This window comes from Chelonoidis abingdonii, chromosome 9, assembly GCF_003597395.2.
Source record: "Chelonoidis abingdonii isolate Lonesome George chromosome 9, CheloAbing_2.0, whole genome shotgun sequence".
NCBI classification, from domain to species: Eukaryota; Metazoa; Chordata; order Testudines; family Testudinidae; genus Chelonoidis; species Chelonoidis abingdonii.
This window is the reverse complement of record NC_133777.1, coordinates 71150496-71172567: the sequence shown is the minus strand read 5'-3', so window position 1 is coordinate 71172567 and position 22072 is coordinate 71150496. Positions and strand designations below refer to the sequence as shown.

The following is a 22072-nucleotide window of genomic DNA, read 5'->3' as shown; positions in this document are numbered from 1 at the left end:
AAATGACTCTGTGAAAAGCCTTTAAATACATGCTGAAAGCACACCCAGGAATACAGCCTAGGGTTTTTTACCCTTTTATCCTTTGCCTGTGTAGTAATTTTATATCCTAGCCATGCTGCCTGGCACCAGAATACTATTTCATACTGTCATGCTTCGTCCTTTGGCTGCTTCCTCCTGAAAGGAGCAAATATGTTCCTTTGCTCGTCTCCTCTCTGCATTCTCCAACAGTGGTCAAGGAAAAGACAGCAAATACTTAGTGTTTTACCTAACACAAACAGTTGACAAATTAATTGAAAGAGAAGGTATATTTTGGCTGCTTCAGGGACATGTGAACTAATCTGATGGTAAAGCGGGACGCTAATAAATAATCCCCTGTGGATTTGTTAGAGATTGGAGCCCAGGCGTTTTCTCTCCACTCCCCTATCCCAATGGTCATCTATCACTGACTTTCCAATCTTCCATATGGTTGGTACCATACTTTCATTCAGCAGCTCGTGTTCTCCAGAAGTCTACCATGATATTCCACTTCATTGGTTTGACTAGGAACACTTCTCTCTTGCCTCTAATGCTAAAGCTTTTGGGGATATTGCTTATGAAATTCACTGTGTTTATATAAAACTGTACTTAAACCCCTCCCGCCCCCACAAAAAAAAATGCACCATAGCTGAGGGATGCAGCATAGCTGAGGGAAACCCCTTTTGCAATGCAAGTGCTTCCTGTCTCTGTTAGACAGTTTCCACAAACTTGATTTCTGGTGTCTGCAGTGACTTTTTTTTCACAGGAAGGCTAATATAAGTATGAAGCTCCCCAAATAGCTTTCATTTTGGCTGTTGTATCCGACAGCTCAGACTCCAAATATGCAACAGGCCAGCTGAGCTGATGCAGAATATCTGCTGCTAAATATTTAAGGGCTCTGAAGCCTTTTTGGTTTAAGACAAGACTTTTTGAATCATTCCAGGGAGGTTGAATAATCTGCAAGTTTCTCCTCTATCTAGGTAGTGAATAGGAAGCAAGCTCGTAGACTTTAAGGTCAGAAGGAACCATCACGATCATCTAGTCTGACTTCCTGCACATTGCTGGCTACCAAACCTCACCTACTCACTCCTGTAATAGACACCTAACCTCTGGCTGAGTTACTGAAGTCCTCAAATCATGATTTAAAGACTTCAAGTTACAGAGAATCCACCATTTACACAAGTTTAAATCTACAAGTGACCTGTGTGCCATGGTATAGAGCAGGGGTCTCAAACTCCCGGCCAGCAGGCCATCTGTGGCTCGCAAGCCTCCCCAATGTGCCCTGTGGGACTCCAGCAGTTTTGGAGCCGGGTCTCTCCCTTGGCCCCACCTGCCGTCCCTGAGTGCTCCCACCTCAGGGGCAGCACAGCGGAGCTGAGCAGCATCTGCCTGCTCGCTTCAGTGGCTGCTGGACCCTCTCTGTGGCCCAAGGGCAGGGCAGGGCTGTGCCTCTGTGCGCTGCATCCACCCCGAGCACCCCTGCAGCCAATGGGGCACTGCGGGGGCAGTGCCTGGGGGCAGAAGTGCACCCCATCTTGGAGCCCCAAGTTAAGTGCTACACCGCCTTCCCACACCCCCCTGCCACTCCCAAGCTTCCTCCCAGAGCCTGCTACCCATCCCCAAACACCCCCTCCCACCCCCAAACTCCCTCCCAGAGCCTGCACCCCGACTCCCCCACCCAAAGTCCCTCCCAGAGCCCAACTTCTGACCCTTTCTGCACCCAAACTCCCTCCCAGAGCCTGCACCCTAATACTCTACCCCAGACCTTCTCCCCCACCCAAATTCCCTCCCAGAGCCTGCACCCTAATCCCCTACCCCAGACCTTCTCCCCCACCCAAACTCCCTCCCAGAGCTTTAAGCAGGTGGAGGGGGAAAAGTTGGAGGGGCAGGTTCTGGGCAGCATGAGTGACATTGGCCCACTGGGAGGATTTGAGGACTGGCACTGGCCCTAAGGTAAATTGAGTTTGAGACCCCTACTGTCGAGGAAGGCAAACTCTTTCCTGCCCATGTCTCTGCCAATCTGACCCAAGGGAAAATTCCTTCCCTAAATATGGCAGTCAGTTAGACCCTGATCATTTGGGCAAGACCCACAAGCCAGACACCTGGGAAAGAATTCTCAAAGTGGTAATGACGATAAAGTTTCCAAGATCAGTCTTCTTGGGAGAAAGACCAAAAATCCTAAACTTGGACCACTTCTCCCTCCAGCCCCACCCTGAAAGAATGGGGAGTGTAGCCTCTTATTTACAGCATGGGAGCTGGCAGACAGGACTCCTAGGTTCTAGTCTTGACCCTGTAGTAGACTTGCTGTAACCTGGAGCAAAGCACTTAACTCTGTTGCCTTCTTACCCATCTGTCAATGTATATACAGTAGTAACACCTCCAAGTGATGTAAGGGTTAATGTTCGTAAAGCACTAAGCTCCTCAGCTGAAATGTACAGCACATGAAGTGCAGAGTATCTCTATAGATAAGTCTTTTTGTTGCTGAATGTCCATTTTCAAATGTGTGAGTAACTAAACACGGACACTTCCCATAAAAATAGAATACTTTTGTGTGCTTTGTTTGAGTTGCTCTAGAAAAGTAGATTGCTGAACACCCAAAAAGTAGCATACTCTGAAACCTGTAATCTTCTGCCCACAAACCACCAAACCTTAATCTGGAACCGATTTGTTGGTACTGGTTCTATTAATACCAAATCATGTCTATTTCTAACAAATATTTTCCTCTTGCTCTCCCAGAGGGACTGTTTACTGCCTTGGTCACTGATATATGGGGTTGAGTTTCCATTATACACACACAAAGCATATGGTGCTGAAAATAGGCTCTCGCATCCTGATGGTGTTTATATAACAGGATGTGCATGCACTCAGCCAGTCCAGGCTAGTTATCAGTTTAACACTATGTACCTATCAGTGACAGGGCACGTAAGTCAGTTACTAGAGTAGGTAACCATTAATCCCAGACTTGCTTTCTTGTCAGCTTTGATTTGTAGTGGTCAGTTATTGAAATACATTGGTGTCTGTGGGTGGTGTAAAGTTTCATAAAGGATATTTATAGGGCATCTACTGGAAGAAGTTATAATGTGCTGCCTTGGATGTCTGTCGTTGGTCAAGGTATTAGTAATGTGTAGCAGACTTGATCATAACAGGGAGGTCATTTTAGATGAGCCAGAACAAGGTCCTGTGGTAAACCACCCTGAACTAATTAGTTTGGTACTTAGTACCTGTTGGGCTTGGATTCAAATTTGGCTGCTCCAGTCTCACTCCGGTAGTCATAAGTGAGAGTTTGAGTATTGGCTAGGAGGTTTCAGAAACTGTGCAGGTGCCAGCGTAGACTTCTTTAGTTCTAGTGTCTCTCGCCTTCCTTACAAAAGGAGAAATAAAACTGTAAACAGCCTATGAAATGCTACAGCATTCTTGAGCAGTACACAAGATTGCCAATGCTCCTTGATGCAATGTAGAGGCATGGTATCTTGTTTAGGCTGGAGAATGAGAAGCTGCTTTCAGGGTATTTCTTTTCCTTTGGTTTATACTGCAGCTGCATTATGGAGAAGCTAAAAGGAGCCTTTGTCGTCTCCTTGGACTCTGTAATACAGTTTGGGAAATCTTAGTTCCTGTTCCCACTGGAAGACCACACATCACGTTAACTGTGTCGGAGGGAGCTACAGTATTAAAACTAGTCCTGCTACCAGGTAGGGCTTACCATGATGGGCCCACTATGGACTCCTGAGTGAATTCTAATGGGTCATGTCCAACAAGCCTCTCTGCAGGTGCACCCATTTTGCCTGCTCTTGAGAGAAGGCAAGGAATCTAACAAAACTATGTAGGTCTGATCTCTAGCTCGTGTTTCTCTGCATCATGCCATGCAGGACCTATTTCCTTCATGTGCTGCTCAGTTCTAATGGGCTTTAAAAACATCTGCCTGGGCACAGGCCCTTCTGTTTTGATTGCCTTTTGAGATTTTGTGGGAGCAGCTTTCTGTTGTATACAGCTCTTTGCCGTACAGCAGTGTTTCCCAAACTTGGGACGCCGCTTGTGTAAGGAAAGTCCTGGGTGGGTTTGTTTACCTGCCGCATCCGCAGGTCTGGCCGATCGCGGCTCCCACTGGCTGCGGTTCACTGCTCCAGGCCAATGGGGGCTGCTGGAAGCAGTGTGGGCCGAGGGATGTACTGGCCAACACTTCCAGCAGCTCCCATGCTGTCCTTACACAACTACTTGATCCTCCGTATTAAACAAAACTCTGGCTGTCTTTTTCCAGTACTTGATACTCATTCTGTACTATTAAGGTATTTCTGTCCAGCTGGGTTGAGTTTGAAAACATTTCCTGTGATGACTTACTATTTCTTAGTGTTGTACAGAATAAAGTTGAAAACTGATAGTCTGTTTCTGTGTCTTGGCAGAGGGTGGAGGTGCTGGCGCTTTCGGAACATAATGCTTGGCTAACTGTCACTGCCAACATATCCTCCTGCAGCAGTGGTGATAAACCACAATGCATAGCATGGACACTCCTTTATCATTTGTCGTGTGTTACTAACAGTAAAAGCTGAAGGTCACATCAATTCTATAAATAAGGATGTGTACCCACAGGACTGTCCTTGTCAGTCCAACGTAGACTTTAACCACAGTACTGTGTTGTGAATGGTTCCCAAGGATTTTTTTTTTTAAACTTGCCATTAAGAGAAGCAGACAGTATAATTCTTCACAATAAGCCTTCAGCTGTTTTAGTGAAGGCCTGTCTAAAAAATGGAGAGTCAAATGACCTTTTGACTGGATTCTTATAGCCCTGATAACGTACCATTTGTAAATATTTCTTCCACAGCGCAGGAGGTATTTGGTGGTTGTGGTTGGCATGTTTGTGTTGCAGTATCACTGAAGGCCTCAGTCAGACTGTGTTGTACTCTGCCTTGTACAAACTCAGTAAAATGGCTCTCACTCCAGTGTGCTTACCATTCAAATTAAGACCCTCTCTATTTGGTCTATAGTTTAAGTCCATGATTGGCTTCACTTGAAAACTTCAGTAGGTAAGAATTTGTGGTTATTTTAATAATTGATGTACTACTAAAAAGTTAGAAGGGATTTCTGAAAGGAAGAAATTTGTACCTTATTTATCAGTGTAAAGCTATTTCTTACCTTCATAACTGGCAGCTTAGAAGATTAAAAAAACAACCACCAAGACCCCTGCATAAACATGCTCCAGCTTTGCTAGGGTTCATTTAAAGATTTGACTCCTAGTTGATCACACCAAGAAAGAGGAAAAACAAGTTGCTTTCCCTCAATACATTCCTGTCTTAACTAGCTACATTCCACTCACTAGTCAGATTCATCAATCAAGTATATAAATAATTTACCCCACAATTCCTCTGACTTGGACAAAGAAATAGTTTGTCTCTTGCACCCTGTTGTAACCTTACTGGAGGCTCTGGATTTATTTTCCAGTTATTCCAGCCTGTGATCCAAGGCAATATAACTTACAGTAATTCTTAGCTCTTTTACATGCCTTTTTTTGTAAAGCACTTTGAGATTTGGGGATGAAGAATACGAAGTATCGCTGTCCCTGTTTTGATGCATAAATTTATAATCTTTTGAAATTAAATCCAGTTTGTTTTGCCCTTGTTTCACTATAAGTGGATTTTTCTCCTTTTCCACTGAAGCATCCAGCTTCTGGATTTTGAGAGATGTTACCTAATGTTCGATCTTTGTTTCTATACCCAGATTATAGAATTCTTCTTCCTCTTGATATGAAAGAAGCAAAACCTTTAGGGTTTCTTCGCTTTCTCCAAGATGGTATTAGCCTTTTTAGGCATTTCCTCTTTTCTTGGCCACCAGCTTCTGTGGCTTTGATTTTGTGTGAGGGACTTGGTGCATGTAGCCTTGTCACAGTGAGACTGGGGACTGTCTGAACAAGTGGAAAAATCCATTGAGTAAAGTGCTGAAGCTTTGGCAGGAGATGATTAAAATGAAGGCTGGCTAAGATTGCATTTTACCTATTCTAATAATGTTACCTTGATATAGTGGTCGTTGGCCTGTAAAGGAGTCCAAAGCAGGTTATTTAAACTGCAGATAGCTCCTCATGTGTTCCTAGGCTAGCTCCCTTCATTTCCAGTAGAAGGAACCTAATCTTGGCATCAAAGCACTATTCTGGGTAGCCTGGTAATTCAAGGCTAGTGAGTGTTTCTAACTTCTGACTACAGAAGTGTAAACACATGACTAATGCTAAGATGTCCTTGCCCTAAGCAAAGCAGCATGAGGTTTCTAAATTCAGCTCTGCTCAGCCACTTAATGGGTCTTCTGAAAAGCTGAGCATTTTGCATGCTACATTAAGGTAACGTGCCTAAAAAGGCTCTTTGCTTGCTCTCTGCTTGCTTGCCTCCAAGAGCTTGAGTGAAATAGAATAAATCACTGTGCAGAGAGCAAGTTCTGCTTCCTGGACTCCTTGGGTGCAAGAAATAGGATTTTGCAGAACCTCAAATCTTGTTCTGAATGAAGTGGGCATGAATTTCAAATGGAGGTGTGGGGAGCACATAGGCAGCCTATGGACATACCTGCACAATCTCTGGGATCCCTGTGCTGCATCCTTTTACTTAATCCTTTCTGTTGAGGCATAAGATTGCTAAACATGCATGTTCAGTGTGTACTGATGTAAACTATCTTAGGGTTTGTGGCTGTGCCAGCTGAAATGTAAAACTCAACTGGAGCTGTGAAACAAACTGCCATTCTGGAATCACCCCTCTTACAATCAGTGCTTGCATAATAATTTCTAACCAGAAGGCAGAAGTATCAATCCTCAGAGAAGTACCTTCAAATTGACAGTGATGATCTAGGGTGACGGGGTCAGAGGCTGGAAGCATAGCATAGGTGGGGAGAAGGAATGGACTATGAACCTAAAATAAAATAAAATTGAAATCTTGAGCTCTGCACACACTGATGGGCACCTAGAATGGTGTCCTGGCTCACCCCCTCTGGGCAGGATCTTGTGGCTGTGGCACTTACAGGGTCACCAAAGCTGTTACATCCGAATGACTGGATATGTGATAGCAACTGTAAACTGGGCTGCATGTAAATAAGGGAGAAGTGAAAATGGAGCTTGCTGCTGTCTTAGATTTCTAATTAAGAAGGCAGCACTGAACAGTCTGTCAGCAACTGGACGCTGCAACCATAGTTGCCATGGGAACATTTTTTTTTTCCCTTCCAAACAACAGCAAAAAATACCTACTCCAGAGCCCTTAGCTGGTTGATTTCCCTCCCTTCCCCCAGCTCCCCCCATTGTAGAGTGGCTTGCTGCTTTAATGCTGACTGTATTCGTTCCAAGTTTTGATGGGGAGACAAGAAGTAAAGCGGAAGGATTCCCTCTTGCAGGGAAGAATGCAGGATAACTTGGAATCCCTCTATTAGGGAACTGTTCCTAGTGCCATAGAAAAAGCCGGGGGTCAAATGTTCATGAAGTAGGATGTGCATTAGTCTCTTCAGGAGCTCAATATCTTTGTTTAGTTCCACAAGCGCAGTAGTGTTGACATGCCAGTTCTCACAGGTAACATATGACCCATATTAAAGTTAGACAGACCAGTTACTTCTTAACTCTGAGGCTATGTTCTTGGTACCTAAGCTCTTGAAAATAACCTTAAATGTTAGTAGTGTTAGGCCCAGCAAGCATCCGGCTATATTTTTGCTCTTCCTATTACAACTTATTTGGATAAAATGTTGTCCAAGAAAATCTTGGGCCTCTACAATCAGTTGTTACAAACAAGTAAACCTTGGGATGGGGCTGTCGGAAAACGGGAGTATGTAGCTCTTTGAACAGATGCCTTCGCTGGATTGGTGAGTCTGGTTTCCAACAGTATTGTTGGGTGTGGAAATCAAAGATTTGTAAGGGAACAAAATGCTGATGAAGTTGTGGAAAGTAGTTCCATTGAGAACCCACTTCGTTTTCCTGGCAGCAGCAACTTTCTGTCCCTGTTTGGAATAGAAGTGTAGCAACTTCTCTCCCAAATATACCTATCCATTTTGATAATATTATATGCCTTATCCTGTGAAATCCCAGTGGCTTGGGCTATAAATGCTAATTGGTGCCAGTCCAAGGTTTTGGACCCTTTCATCCAGGCCCCTTGTCATAAACAGATAAGTAAGAGTTAATAGAACAGAAGTACTTCGTATCTCTTTTGCCTGTAAAGGGTTAACAAGATCAGTGAGCCTGGCTGTCACCTGACCAGAGGACCAATCAGGGGACAGGATACTTTCAAATCTTGAGGGAGGGAAGTTTGTGAGTGTGCTGTTAGTTTTGGTGGTTGTTCTCTCTGGGTTCTGAGAGTGACCAGACGTGCAACCAGGTTTCTCTCCAATCTCTCCAATACAGGCTCTTATAAGTTCAGAATAGTGAGTACTAGGTAAATAAGGCGAGTTAGGCTTATGTTTGTTTTCTTTATTTGCAAATGTGTATTTGGCTGGAAGGAATTCAAATTTGTATTTTGCTGAAAGGATTTTAATTTGTACTTGTATACTTAGGCTGGGACGGTATTCCCACCGTTTATAGCTGAAAAACCCTGTAACATATTCCATCTTAAATTTACAAAGATAATTTTTACTTTTTTTCTTGCTTTAATTAAAAGCTTTTCTCGTTTAAAAACCTGATTATTTTTTTATTCTAGTGGGAGACCCCAGGGGACGGGGTCTGGATTCACCAGGGAATTGGTGGGGAGGAAGGAGGGAAGGGGGAGAGAGAGGCTAATTGTCTCTCTCAGGGAGAGTCTGGGAGGGGGAGAGAGAAGGAGAGGGGAAGGTGCATTTTCCTCTCTGTTTAAAGATTCAAGGAGTGAATCACAGTGATCTTCCAGGGTAACCCAGGGAGGGGAAGCCTGGGAGAGGCAAAGATGGGGGAAAAGGTTTACTTTCCTTGTGTTAAGATCCAGAGGGTCTGGGTCTTGGGGTTCCCCAGGCAAGGTTTTGGGGGGACCAGAGTGTACCAGGCACTGGAATTCCTGGTTGGTGGCAGCGCTACAGGTTCTAAGCTGGTAATTAAGCTTAGAGGAATTCATGCTGGTACCCCATCTTTTGGACGCTAAGGTTCAGAGTGGGGAATTATACCATGACACCCGTCTTCTTCAGTGTTTAAATATCTAACTTAAAATAAGTACTACAACCTCAGAAAATGAGTAAAAATACCAAATAAAGTACCTCCTAATGTTGACTATAGATACCAGAATTTGAAATCTCTTTGCAAAAGCAGAATATCATGATTTTGAGAAAATAGTTAGCTTTTTCAGTGCTGGAAGAGCTGATCATTGTGTTTCATCAGCCATATCTCGAGCAATGGGTTGCACCTTGCCTAATATAGCTTTGGGGTTTTCAACTCTCTCTCTGCATATTCCATGCCCATGGAATTGCATACAGCTTGTTTACTACCGTCTCAGTAATGCAATTTCACATTCTTGTTTTAGCAAGTAATCTGTGGCATTATAAAATGAGATTGTACAATAAAACTCAATCACATTTTTGTTTAGTTCCACCTTTCCTGCCCAGCGTGTTACCATTACCCAGATTCTTCCCCCACCTATGGTCCTAGATTTAAGTCTCAATCTTCTGTTACGTGCATAGTTGCTGAAGAATCTTGGGGTAGTGACATACTGTACATTGCTGCTGGCATTCACCCAGATCCAGTGCACCTCTCCTCGTATAGAGATGTCTGACTGATAACAAATGTATGCAGTTAGTTGTCTTGTAGCTTCTCTTAAAAGCTTCCTAATTGGATGATAGAATCTTGAAAATACCCTAAGGGATAATTTGCATGGTACAGGGTAACAGTTCTTTTGTAAACAACACAGTTGAGGCTTCCGTTCTCTGTTTTACTTCTTGTAGAAGTACCTGTTTTTTCAGTTGGGATCTATTTTTATGCCTTCTTGGAATGTACACTTGCAGGAAGGATGTGCCTCAGTATAACACCTTCCTTTTTTGTTTTGGGGGTCTTCAAATGTATCTTGCAACGCTGTGCTGAGGGGATGGAGTGAGGGCAGTAAGCATAGGAGAATGGCAAAACACGTCAAACTGGATCTGAGCTCTTGAGAAATACAGACTGTAACGTCCCATTGTCACTGAGCAGCTGTGCAGGGTCCTTGTGTATATCTAGGAATGCACTGGAGGAGAGTTCAGTGTTTCCTGTTTTAGGTTAGAGTTTTGCATGTCTGACTCTGATATCAGTCACAAGCAGAGTTCCAGTATTGGCCCCTCTATGTCTTGGCACAAAGTCAACAGCATAAATGACCACACCCTGATGTTAAAGCAGCATGAGGCAAAGTGGCCATGTATTGATTATTATGTCCTCCTGCATGACTAAAAACGGGTTATCTTCTGGACTTTCAAATATATTTGGAAACAGACTCCAGTTCCCCCTCAATCTGTCCTCTACTTTCAGAGTCTCTGCTATTGCCTTTGTAGCTCTCGAAAGCATTTGGGGGTAGATGTATATGCGCAATACTAAAATAGCAGTATTTAATTTCCAGTGTTGCTTTTATACACAGTTTGGAAAAATGTTTAGATCAGTGTTTCTCAAACTTGGGACGCCGCTTGTGTAGGGAAAGCCCCGGCAGGCCAGGCTGGTTTGTTTACCTGCCCCATGCACAGGTCCAGCCGATTGCGGCTCCCAGTGGCTGCAGTTCGCTGCTCCAGGCAATGGGAGCTGCTGGAAGTGGTGTGGGCTGAGGGACATACTGGCTGCCACTTCCAGCAGCTCCCATTGGCCTGGAGTAGCGAACTGCAGCCAGTGGGAGCCACAACTGGCCGGACCTGCAGATGTGGCAGGTAGACAAACCAGCCTGGCCTGCCAGGGGCTTCCCCTACACAAGCTGTGTCCCAAGTTTGGGAAACACTGGTTTAGATCAATAAGGAGTAGGAGGAATATCGTGTACCTTCAGATCATCTCAGTAGGCTGGTTTCAAAGAGTTAATGGTTGAGAAAGTTGGAGCAGCAGCTCTCTTTCTTGGGTACTTCTGAGGTACTCCTCAAGCAGATTTCTTATCACATTGGTAAAGGAGGTGGCATTTCTCAAGGAAGATGAGGCTTTTTATTGTGTTGGTTTGGGGACTCTCTACAACATCTTAGATTGGAAGAGAGAGTCCCACAATTTATAGGGCTTCAGAATTACTGTGGCCTGTAGAAACTGTCAGAGTAGCTGTAATCTTGTTTTTTTTCCTTAATAAATAAATTCAGCTCTGATGGTCTATTCTCCAGTGGAGAGGGATATGGGCTCCACTTGATCAGCCCTTTCTTCTGATACTCTTTTTCCCTCTTCATACTCCCGTCCCGTGGGCAATGTGAATAGGTTGTGATAGTGGATGCATACTGCAGTTACTGGGAGTTAATCTGTGTTATCAGGCGCACTGGTGTATGCTGCTTTCCCTCCCAACAAATGGGAGGGATATCTTTTGTGAGAAATTAAAACGTCATGTGTGTTTCTGGCACTGTATCACGGAAGAACTATAGGCCTTATGAGCTGAGGTTCTGCTGAAAACAGCATTTAAAGCAGGGATTAAATCTGTATGTATGAGTAATATATTTTCTTCCCCAAATTTAAAGCAGTAGCTTTTAGAGTAAATCTACTAGTTTTGCATTTGAATATGACCCTGGTCTCAACTAAAAATAATTTGAGAGAAGGCTTTTCAGAGAGCCCTCTAGCGAGTTTCTCAAGCTTGAGACTTTTAAACTGACTCACTTGCAGACTGTTCTGCAATCCAGTACTATTAATAGAAAGATATGTGAACACTAGTTGTACGTTTCTGTTAACAATAGTTGTTGTATTTCTAATCAATACTTGTAGGAATAAAGTTACTTGTGCATGTCCTGATGCTTGCTGCTCATATATACATTAGCATTAGCTCCATTCACATGCTATTAGAGTGACTAGAGGAGAGTGCAACTGCTCCAGTCTGTTTAAGCCAGGGGTGGGGAAACTTCTTGGCCCAAGGGCCACAATGGGGTTGCAAAACTGTATGGAGGGCTGCGTAGGGGCTGTGCCTCCCCAAACAGCCTGGCCCCTGCCCCAATCTGACCCCTCCCACTTCCTGCCCACTGACTGCCCTCCCTCAGAACCCCCAACTCATCCAACCCCCCTCCCCTGCTCCTTGTCCCCTAACCGCCCCCTCCTGGGACTGCCCCTGGAACCCCACCCCCTATCCAACCTCACTGCTTCCAGTCCCCTAACTGCTCTGATCTCTTTCCACACCCCTGTCCCCTGACAGGCCCCCCGGGACTCCCACACTTATCCAACCTGTCCCCTGACCACCCCCCATAACCTCTGCCCCATCCAACCGTTCCCTGTCCCCTGACTGCCCCCCACCTGGACCCTCTGCCCCTTATCCAACTTGGCTCCGGCCCCCTTATCATACCGTTCAGAACTGCATGTCTGGCAGCCGCGCTGCCCAGACGGAGCTGGGCACTCTACCGCTCTGTTCGGCAGGAGCATGCAACCCCACCGCACAGAGTGCTGGCTGCGGGAGAGGGGCCAGGGACTAGCCTCCCTGGCCAGGAGCTCAAGGGCCGGGCAGGACGGTCCCATGGGCCAGATGTGGCCGTCATTTGCCCACCTCTGGTTTAAGCAAAGGTATCGGTTTGGCTGGGTTTTGGGGGTAGGGGGAAGATGTGGGGGCAGAGAGAACTGGGGCTATTCCTTACTAGTTTCCTCTCCTCCGCACAGCACATGATGGAGGAGAAGCTTCTTTTCCACATACTCACTCACTCTTGCAGTTTCCGGCTGATTTGACTTCCCCAGAGCAGCTCCTCTTGATTTTTTGGGAAAGCCCTGCATGTGGCCGCAGCATTGGCTTGGAAGCTGTGCTCTCAGAAAGCCAGCCTGATATGGTTATCTGCCAAAAATCATGCTTCGGAACAGAACCTGATATGATTTTTGGCAGTTAATCATACGTCGGAACAGAATAAAAATACAGCCAGACTGGTCAAGGAAACCACTTGTACTTTCAGTGCTGCCTCTTTGTTAATAAGCTAGTAACTAAATAGGAGATAAAGTTGACTCCTTTTAATAGGCTGTGTGAAACTGAATGTGAAGATCAGTGTTGGCATCGTCTCCTCTTAGCTTGTGAGTTCAACCCCCTTCTATGTTTGGAGTTGTAAGAATTACATTTTTGATAGTACGTCTGCTGCATTGCACTTGGCAATCTTAACAGAATGTGCCTAATTCTTTTTTGTTTGTTTTTAATATTGAAGCATTAGCAGTAATTCTCTAGTGAAGGTTGTATTAAGATTTTTTTAATGTATATATAAAATCCCTCTCTGCAATAATTTAAGACTTGATATCGAAGAATCTTGTTCGTGGAAGAGTCTAATCTACATGTTCAGTGAGTCCACAAAATGTTTTTATAGTGATCACTTTATTGCAGTAGCACCCCTAGTGAGCTGTGGGTTGTATAGATATAGGAAGACTAGATCTGGCGATCTAAAGATGCTACAAGCAAGGCAGTCATGGTTATAGGAACGTGTCCGTCTTCCTTACATATCCAGCTTCTGTTTTATCAATTACAAAAAACTTAGTTTCCGGGTGGACGCTTGGTGTTGAAGTGCAGAAGGGATTGTGGTGTGAAAGGGGAGGGGAAAGGATGGGGCAGAGCTGTGGAGTGCATTGGTGTAAAAGACTTTAATTCAGGTCTCATTTTACTGAGTCATTGCTGCTGCTTAAGCAGCAAAGTCGAATGGAAGAATCCACGTTCTCCTCCTTCTTTTGGCAAAGCCTCCACCCTCTGCTCAAGAAAACAGGAACTTTGCTTCATATGGTCTGGAGCAATAAAAGAGGAAGCAAATGTCAAAAGTTCCTGAAAACATCAAAGAGCTGTTACTCCACAGTCACTCTTGGATTCCCAGGAGGCTGTCAGCTGTTCTTTAAACTTGCTTTGTGTAACATGCCCTGCATAGTAGGAACGTGGCTCCTAACTGGGGTGTGTCCTGACCTATGTCCCCTGGGATTAGTTTTCTCCTTCTAGTTAATGAATCATATTCATGCTTTTCATGTTAAGAGATGATTTGTGTTTGTATCCCTTTGAGACATGCGCTGAGCCTCTGTCCCCCTGGCATGGTGGTGAGGTGTCTGACCTTTCATGCCTGTACAGCTTTGTGTCTCATTAACTGTGAATTCTTGCCAGCTGTGCTAGTGTGTTAGTAAAAGGGATAAAACCATCCCCTTCCTGCCCCTCCCCCAAATCTCCACATTTTCCTCTTGGGTTCATGAGGAACAGTAAATCAGAGATAAAAAGCCATCTGCCCTGGCATCGAGCCCTAGCATGCTCCTGATAAGCTTAGTACAGATATGCTTCCCTCATTTGGCAGGAAATGCTTTATTTAGCTCCCTGTAATGAAAGGTTGTCCTGTGGTTTTTTTTTCTGTGTGTTTGGTTTTTTCCCCTTTAGTCCTATCTAGCGACAGGAGAGGCAGAGTGGCCCAGTAACATTCCTGCCACTAATCTAGCACTGTGCTCCTCAGAGTTCTGTACAAGCACTGAGCCATCACCTCCTGTCAGGAAGGCATGTGGCATACTAACGGCCTTGGCATGGATGGGACTGAGAGCCATACCCCAGAGTCCTAAAACTAGCTTGGCACTGACTTGCTATGTGGCCTTGTGCTCATGCTCAATGAGTGCCTTTATGGGTCCAAATTTCTAACCGACTTCATGCCTGCTGACTAATTTAAAGTCAGTTTAAGCAACTTGTACCACTTAAAACCTGATCTACACTAAAAGGTGGCTTGCCCCATTTTTACGGCATCAGTAGACCACAAGGGTCTGATTGGTTTCTGAAAGAGCATTTGTACTCTACTTCTGTCACTAAAACTTTAATGTGCTGGAGCTTCTGGATCCTGGCCTTTCTGCTGTCTGTGTTAACTAGACTTTAGTAGGGAGACATTTCCTTTTCTTTCGTCTCTGAGCTGGCAAAGCTGCTCATTACAGCACTGCCAATCATTGTAGCAAATATATTCAAACCTTGTTCTACTAACTGCAGGAAGTGATGGCGGTAATGTCTCTGGTGTATCAGAGGATTGCAAATTGACTGTTAAAGGCTCAAGAGTACAAAACTGAATTCCCTCTCTCTCCTTGCAGGTATATTCCACCCATGATCTGGGGGAAGAGTGGACATATCCAGACGGCTCTCTATGGGAAAATGGGGAGAGTGAGATCACCACATCCTTATGGACTTCGCAAGTACCTCACAATGTCAGATGGAGCGACAGCAACCTTTGATCTCTTTGAGCCCCTGGCTGAACACTGCATTAGAGGTTAGTCAATCAACCACGTTGGAATGCATAGCTTTAGTCTGTCTGATTAGTGACTTGTCTAAATATTTGTTGAAGTACATTTGCAAAAATTACACTGCTGTCCTGGAGAAAGCCAGAAAGATTGGGGGCTAACTTTGATTCAGTGGATGGGGGAGATGAGGACTCATAACCCCCCAAATTGGCTATTGCTTACAAAATCTGTGCTGCTGTGTACCTATATATTGAATTTCAGAGCAGGGGCCCTAAAAGGTCAGTTACAGATATTTGGGAAAATCATGCTTCATGGCCTGTGGTTTAAATTTAGGAGCTGGCCATGGATAAATTACTGTCAGACCTGCACTTAGAGCAGTAAAGGATGTGTTGTTCTATATTCCCAAGATTGAATGACTCTAAAACTGACTGCTTGCATTGTAGAGCCCTACATCCTGGTGTGGATAGGAGGGAATTGAATTTGGGGGTCTCTCTTGTTTATTTAAAAAAAAATGTTTCAGAAAATAAAACGGGATAGGTTAGCAATAACTCCATATTATGACGTATGCTCGGAGTTGCCCGAGGGTCGACGGTGTTGGCTTTCCTGGCTGTGGGTCAACCTTTACTAAAAGCTCCCGAACAGTTAAAGTGCATGGATCAAGCCAAAACATTTAGCTGCTGCTATGGGAACTGTTGAGTCACAATGAAGTGGAAACACTTGTTTAGATGCCAAGGCTGAAGAACCATCATTAGTGACTGCACAAGCCAAATAACCGTTGTTCAGATAAAAAGTCAGTGCAGATCCCAGCTATCTCTATGTCAGGGGTCGGCAACCTTTCAGAAGTGGTGTGCTAAGTCATCACTTATTCACTCTAATTTAAGGTTTTGCATGCCAGTAATACATTTTAATGTTTTTAGAAGGTCTCTTTCTGGAAGTCTATAATATATAACTAAAACTATTGTTGTATGTAAAGTAAATAAGGTTTTAAAAATGTTGAAGAAGCTTCATTTAAAATTAAATTAATATGCAGAGCCCCCCAGGCCGGTGGCTAGGAACTGGGCAGTGTGAGTGCCACTGAAAATCAGCTCGCGTGCCACCTTCGGCAAGTGTGCCATAGGTTGCCACCCCTGCTCTAGAGTGAGCAAATGGGAATCTCTGTGTTTACTGCACTCTAGAAGGGGAGGATCTTATCATAAAGCAGTTTTAAATTAAACTTTTTCCCAAAGTTATCCCGGACCCAAGATTGAATCTCCAAAAGAGGAGAACTTAAACAAGTATAGAGTACAAAACAAGGTGATTCCAGACATCAGTGGGTAACTATGTCTATAGGTTAGGAAACTACTACCCTAGTAAATCGGAAATCACGAGCATCTTCATTTGACTAAACATTATGCTGTCAGGGGGAACTCAGCCTTTTGGCTCACCGGTACCAGCATGATTCTGTTGAACTTGGATTTCACTGAAACAATGTGAACGGTACTTCGTAGTAGCTGGCTTCACTTGCAGCTTGTGGCTCGAATTGGGCCCTCAGAAAAGGATGTTTATTCTGTCTAATCAATTCAAAGGGGTTTTCGTCAGAAATAAACAGAATCTTCACTTTGTGGTGAGATGCTGCAAAGTGACAATCGCTGTCATTCTGGTCCAGGTCATTGTAGAGCTGGAGAGAAACTAATGGGAGGCAAAACTTCGCAGTAACTAGAGGCTGCCAGTGAGCGTGATGTAGAACTAAAGCACTCTTGTTTGATAACTAGCACTGCGCGTCAGTGTCTTGGGACCTCAATTACTGTGTTTGCTCACACACAAAGCACAAAAATGCATTAGCTGACTTTCCGGAGATGTAACAATGTGCTTGTCCATGTCAGAGCACATCAAGCCCTTAGCCTAATTATCTTTCAGAGGACCCGCTATGGAACAAAGAAGCTGAATGGTGACAGTAGTTGGTCATGAGTTCTATGGCAGACTGGCCAAGTTCACTTAGGGGAATATTTTGACTGTAGGGTTTTTAGCTAGTAAGTATGTGTAGGTTCCTTCAAAGTAAGCAGAGACCTTTAGTCCAGCAGTTTGATGTTGCATTTGTCACTCAATCTTGGGGTTGAAGAGAAGGTTTTGTTCAGTTATTACAGTAGAATAAATACTTCTGCTGTAGAAACCAGCCTAGTCTAGACTACTCTAATCAAAGGCTGTCTCACCATGTTGACGTCTGCAGGAAGTAGTACTTCAGAACAAGATGTTTGTTCACAGGATATGGGGTGATACAGAAGTGTAACTGCTATCTCCTACCTCCACCTTATTTAACTTCTGTGAAAGCAGAACTAAAGGGAATGAACCTCTCATGTGTGTCTACTTATAGCAGAGCTTCCAGTTTTTGGCCTAAACTGATTCCTCCAGTGAGCCTGGAGGGGACGTAGACATAGTATCAATAATGTACCCTGGGAAAAACATCTTTCATTTCCCTTGAGGGGCATGCTGTCTGGTCTGTAGAATGGGAAAGCAGCAGACTTCAGAATGCTCGGAGAATTAGCAATCACAATAGATACTGGGGGGGGGGGGAGGTATTTAATTTGTGTATTGTTGAAAAAGCACTTGTTCCTAACTGGTACAGAATTCTTGCCTCTAGGACAGGAGTTCTCAAACTTCATTGCACCATGACAATGGTGATGACAAAAATTACGACATGACCCCAGGAGGGGGGACCAAAGCCTAAGCCAACCCAAGCCCCGCCACCCCAGATAGAGGGGCCAAAGCTGAAGTCCAAGGGCTTCAGCATCAAGCAGGGAGCCTGTAACCTGAGCCCTGCTGCCCAGGATGGAAGCCCTCGGGCTTTGGCTTCAGTCCTGGGTGATGGGGCTTGAGCTTTGGCTTTGGCTTTGGCCCAGGGCCCCAACAAGTCTAAGGCAGCACTGGTAACCCTATTAAAATGGTGTCGCGACCCATTTTGGGGTCCCGACACACAATGTGAGAACCGCTTCTCTAGGAATTGTCTGTAGAACTGCTGATGCAAACTTTCATGAAGTCGCTCAAGAAATTCTATGCAGCTCCCCTTTCGATAACAGTTGCATGTTGGTATTTTCTTTGCACTTAACAGTTTTGCTACCCCACCTCATACTAGGCTAACTTCAATTTTATTTGCTTGGTAGCAAAGTCATGTTCTAGCTGTCCTTATGTCAAAGCTTTCCCATTAACTTGAAATAGAATGCTTCTAAAAACTGCTTGATTAAATGTCACTTCAACCTGCACCTGAGCCTTGTCTTATTTCTCCCATTTATTAAATGTGCAGAGGATGTCACGATGGTCATCTGCCCTGGAATCGCTAATCACAGCGAGAAGCAGTACATACGTACCTTTGTTGATTATGCCCAGAAAAATGGTTATAGGTGTGCTGTCTTGAATCATCTGGGAGCTCTGCCAAACATTGAGCTCACTTCTCCACGCATGTTCACATATGGTAAGTACTTCTCAGCTTTTCTAACTCATTTTCTAGAAGTTCATTGGTTTCTGAGGGTCCCCAAAGTTAGGAAAACTAGTCCTGGCTTCTCTTAGTTGAGGGAGAGAGAGTACATATCGAGGAGCAGTTGTGGCTGCCATGATTGCTTGAACCTGGAAAGATACTGAAAGGCAAGGGGTGAAGGGAGAGGAAGAGTGTAGAATCTCATGTCCGAGGTATGGTAGGTTATCCTAGGAAGGTATTCTCCTTGAGAGGTCTTGGAATATGTCATGTAACATGGTGAGCTGCCTAGGAAGGTCAGGTGCCTTTGGGTAGCCTGGTATATCCCCATCCTGGGGAGAAAGATGGAAGAAATAGGGTACTGGCCCCTGAATGAAAAGTGAATGCCAGGGAAAGCTCAGGTAATTCCGTGTCTTGCTGAATAAGTGACAGTACCATGCTGGCTTGAATCCCATGGGCCTACTTTTTGGGTGTGGGGAAGTTTCAGCTTTCTCAGACGAAGGGAACAAGGGGCTTATCAGCATCCCTCCAGTGGTGAAGTGCCTGCTATCCTCGGCTACAATAGCTGATTTGTAGTTTGAACCCATTCTTAGACAGGTAAAGCTATTTTAATTCTTAATTGCTCATCTGTAACGTGATCTCTCAAGAGTGGAAGCATCTCCTAAGGTTGGTTACCCAAGAATGCTGTGCAGGCAGTTCAGTAACAGCATTCACTGCCTTGGCCTAGCTTGTATGGCATGGGCTCCTTGTCTTGCCTCAGTTTTCTTTTGTACCCTTTTTATTGCAAACATTTGGCATGGTGGGAATGAATGGAGATGCTCCATACATAGTACTAAAGTGGAGGGTTATCAGTTTATCTAAAACCCCTGTACCAGATTTCATTTTAGGTTGGTATTTAGCGTGCAGACATCTAGTCCATGACTGGGTTTTGTTTTGTTTAAACTAGAAATAAACTGCAATATTCTTGAGCTTCCTGGCTGCTGCTTGCCTGCTGAGCTAACAGTACCGCATTACCAGTATTAACCTTTAGAAATCTTCAAGGCCGTGAAGTATGGAAAGTGCTATAGAAAAACTAGACGAACTTTGGGGGGGTAACGGGTCCTTGGGAGCTGCTGTTTAAGAGAATTCAGTTCCCTCACCTTTTAGGGAAACCAGTCAAATCTGTGCTGTATGGATTGAGGTTGAGGTTTTTCTAGAGTATTGCAGTGTCTAAACACCCCAGCAGTAGTCTGCATGTGGGCCAAGGTTTTCAAAACTGACTAGTGACTTTGAGTGTCTTGAATTTTGGTAGCCCAACTTGAGAGTCCTTCAGAAAGCCTAAGTCTTTCTTTCAATAAATGCTGAGCACCTACTCTCTGCAAATAAAACCCCTTTAAAGTGGCAAGTCCTGTCTTCTTCCTCCTCCCAACCACTAATCACTCTTGAAAATCTTGACTGTGATCAGGCCAGTTCTAATTTCAGGTCAGAATGGTGGCTAATGGCAGGAACATGTAGTGAAATGAAAATAGTAATCTCATAACATTTAAATAGCTGAGGGAGGGAGGGAGGGAGGGAGGGTGTGTGTGTGTGTGTGTGTGTGTGTGTGTGTAAAATAAATAAATATATATAGGGTTATTAGAACTGTGCCTAGCAGGGCTTACAAATCAAGGCCATATTCTTTAAACATGCAGTCCTGTCTTCAGCTAGTGTCAAATCTGAGAAGCCTTGAAGAGAGTCTAGTCAAGGAGTTTATACAAAGTTAATGAAGATAATGGCACTTCTTGCCTTGACTCCACTGGGTTTGAGCTCGGACCCCAAGGTGATATTCTTTAGTGCAGCACTAGAGACGTGGCTCTTTATTTCTTCTTATAGTCTTGCAAAGGGCAAGGAATGCCCAGCATTTCCTCAAGATGGTTGAGAAAAATAACTTCATTTGAGAAGTGCCCTGCCAAACAGCGAGCCAGACAGGTCTAATAAACTCAGGAATGTAGACTTTCTTCTGACTCCAAGCCAAATAGGCCAGCATCCTTGTTGGAATTCAGCGACAGCTAAAATATCCTTTGGGAAGAGGATAATCTAATTCAGGGACCTTTTAAATTATTCATCCCATAGACCAGGCCTGACTTGTTGCTACTTCGGTTTCAGGTTTCTGAAGCTGTTGCTTGCAGCCTTCAAGTCAAATGGTCAGAAATTATTTTGATGGCTGGCTTCTTCTAGACCAGTGTTTCCCAAACTTGGGACGCCGCTTGTGTAGGAAAAGCCCCTGGTGGGCCAGGCCAGTTTGTTTACCTGCCTCATCCACAGGTCCGGTCGATCGCGGCTCCCACTGGCTGCGGGTTGCTGTTCAGGAGAGTACATTATTAGACGAGGCCTTCGAGTTAGCATAAATGGATTTTAAGCAAAAATTATTTGGACTTGCATTGAAGGCCAGGCCTTGGGTTAGAACTGTAGTGCTGTGACCCCTGGAGCAGTGAGGAGTTCTTCAGTTAAGCACAGCAGCTACTAAATTTACATTGGGTCAGTGTTGGACTTCAGTTCCTCTTGTTGTTTGGGTTTCAGGTTTTAACTGAGTGGCTCACAGATGCAGTGTCCTGATATATTCTGGCTTTGGCAGTGGTCTTTTTTTCTCTAGAGATAAAGGAAGATGTTCTACTAGTTTTGAGAGGTGCAGGGAGTAGCTGCTGAGATTTGTGAAGTATTACTGTCTGATTTAAAAACAGCCTTAACAAATGGTATTTCAGAAGGGTACAAGGAAGTGCTGCCAGAAGCTCAATCTGAGTGCCAGAACCCCCCATGGAGGCAGGTGAAAGGTTCTTAAATCCTGAGCAGGCCACAGTGATCTGTTTTTAATGCACTTTAAGTGACGCAAACCTGTTGTTTCTTGCCAGCTTCTGTCTCATTCGTAATAAGGATCCTGGGCCTTTGCATGCCCACACTTTAGCTAGCAGAATGCCTATTGCCTCCCTTAGGCAGTGATTCAGGAGAGGAGCTGGCTCACCACCGAACTCTGCTGTAGGCCCTGGACTGCTATTTCTTCCTGTTACAGGTTCTCTCTTTTCTAGCTCAGTTGTGCTACCATGAGAGCAAGGATTGGGAACTTGTGGTAAATTCTAGCCTGAGAGCTGAGCCTGTTAGCCAAAGAGATCCATGCAGCTATGTCCCTTCCCTGAAACTGCAAAGAATTAAAAGGTTTAACAGGCTGTGGCTCTGCCTCGGAGTGAATCCATTCAAAATGGGGCATGTAGGACTGGCCTAAAGAGTATGTCACGGGGTGAGAAAACAGAGGAAAGGGTGAAGGCGGACGAGACAGAAAATGGGGAGAGGAGTTCTTCTGCTGGTTGGCCTCCATCAGCTCAGTCTCGGTCACTAGCTACACCCCAGTAGGGGGTGATGGGAATATCCAT

General features: G+C 44.5%; 1 protein-coding gene across 2 annotated transcripts in view; it reads left to right on the top strand.

Moving 5' to 3' along the window:
• The window catches only part of ABHD2 (abhydrolase domain containing 2, acylglycerol lipase), a 64865-nt gene that overhangs the window by 19456 nt on the left and 23337 nt on the right, over positions 1-22072 (top strand). For both annotated transcript variants that reach the window (XM_075069686.1, XM_032806531.2), the window contains exons 4-5: positions 15098-15273; positions 18522-18689. In XM_075069686.1, the coding sequence (XP_074925787.1) occupies positions 15098-15273; positions 18522-18689 (344 nt within the window). The remainder of the gene's footprint in view (positions 1-15097; positions 15274-18521; positions 18690-22072) is intronic.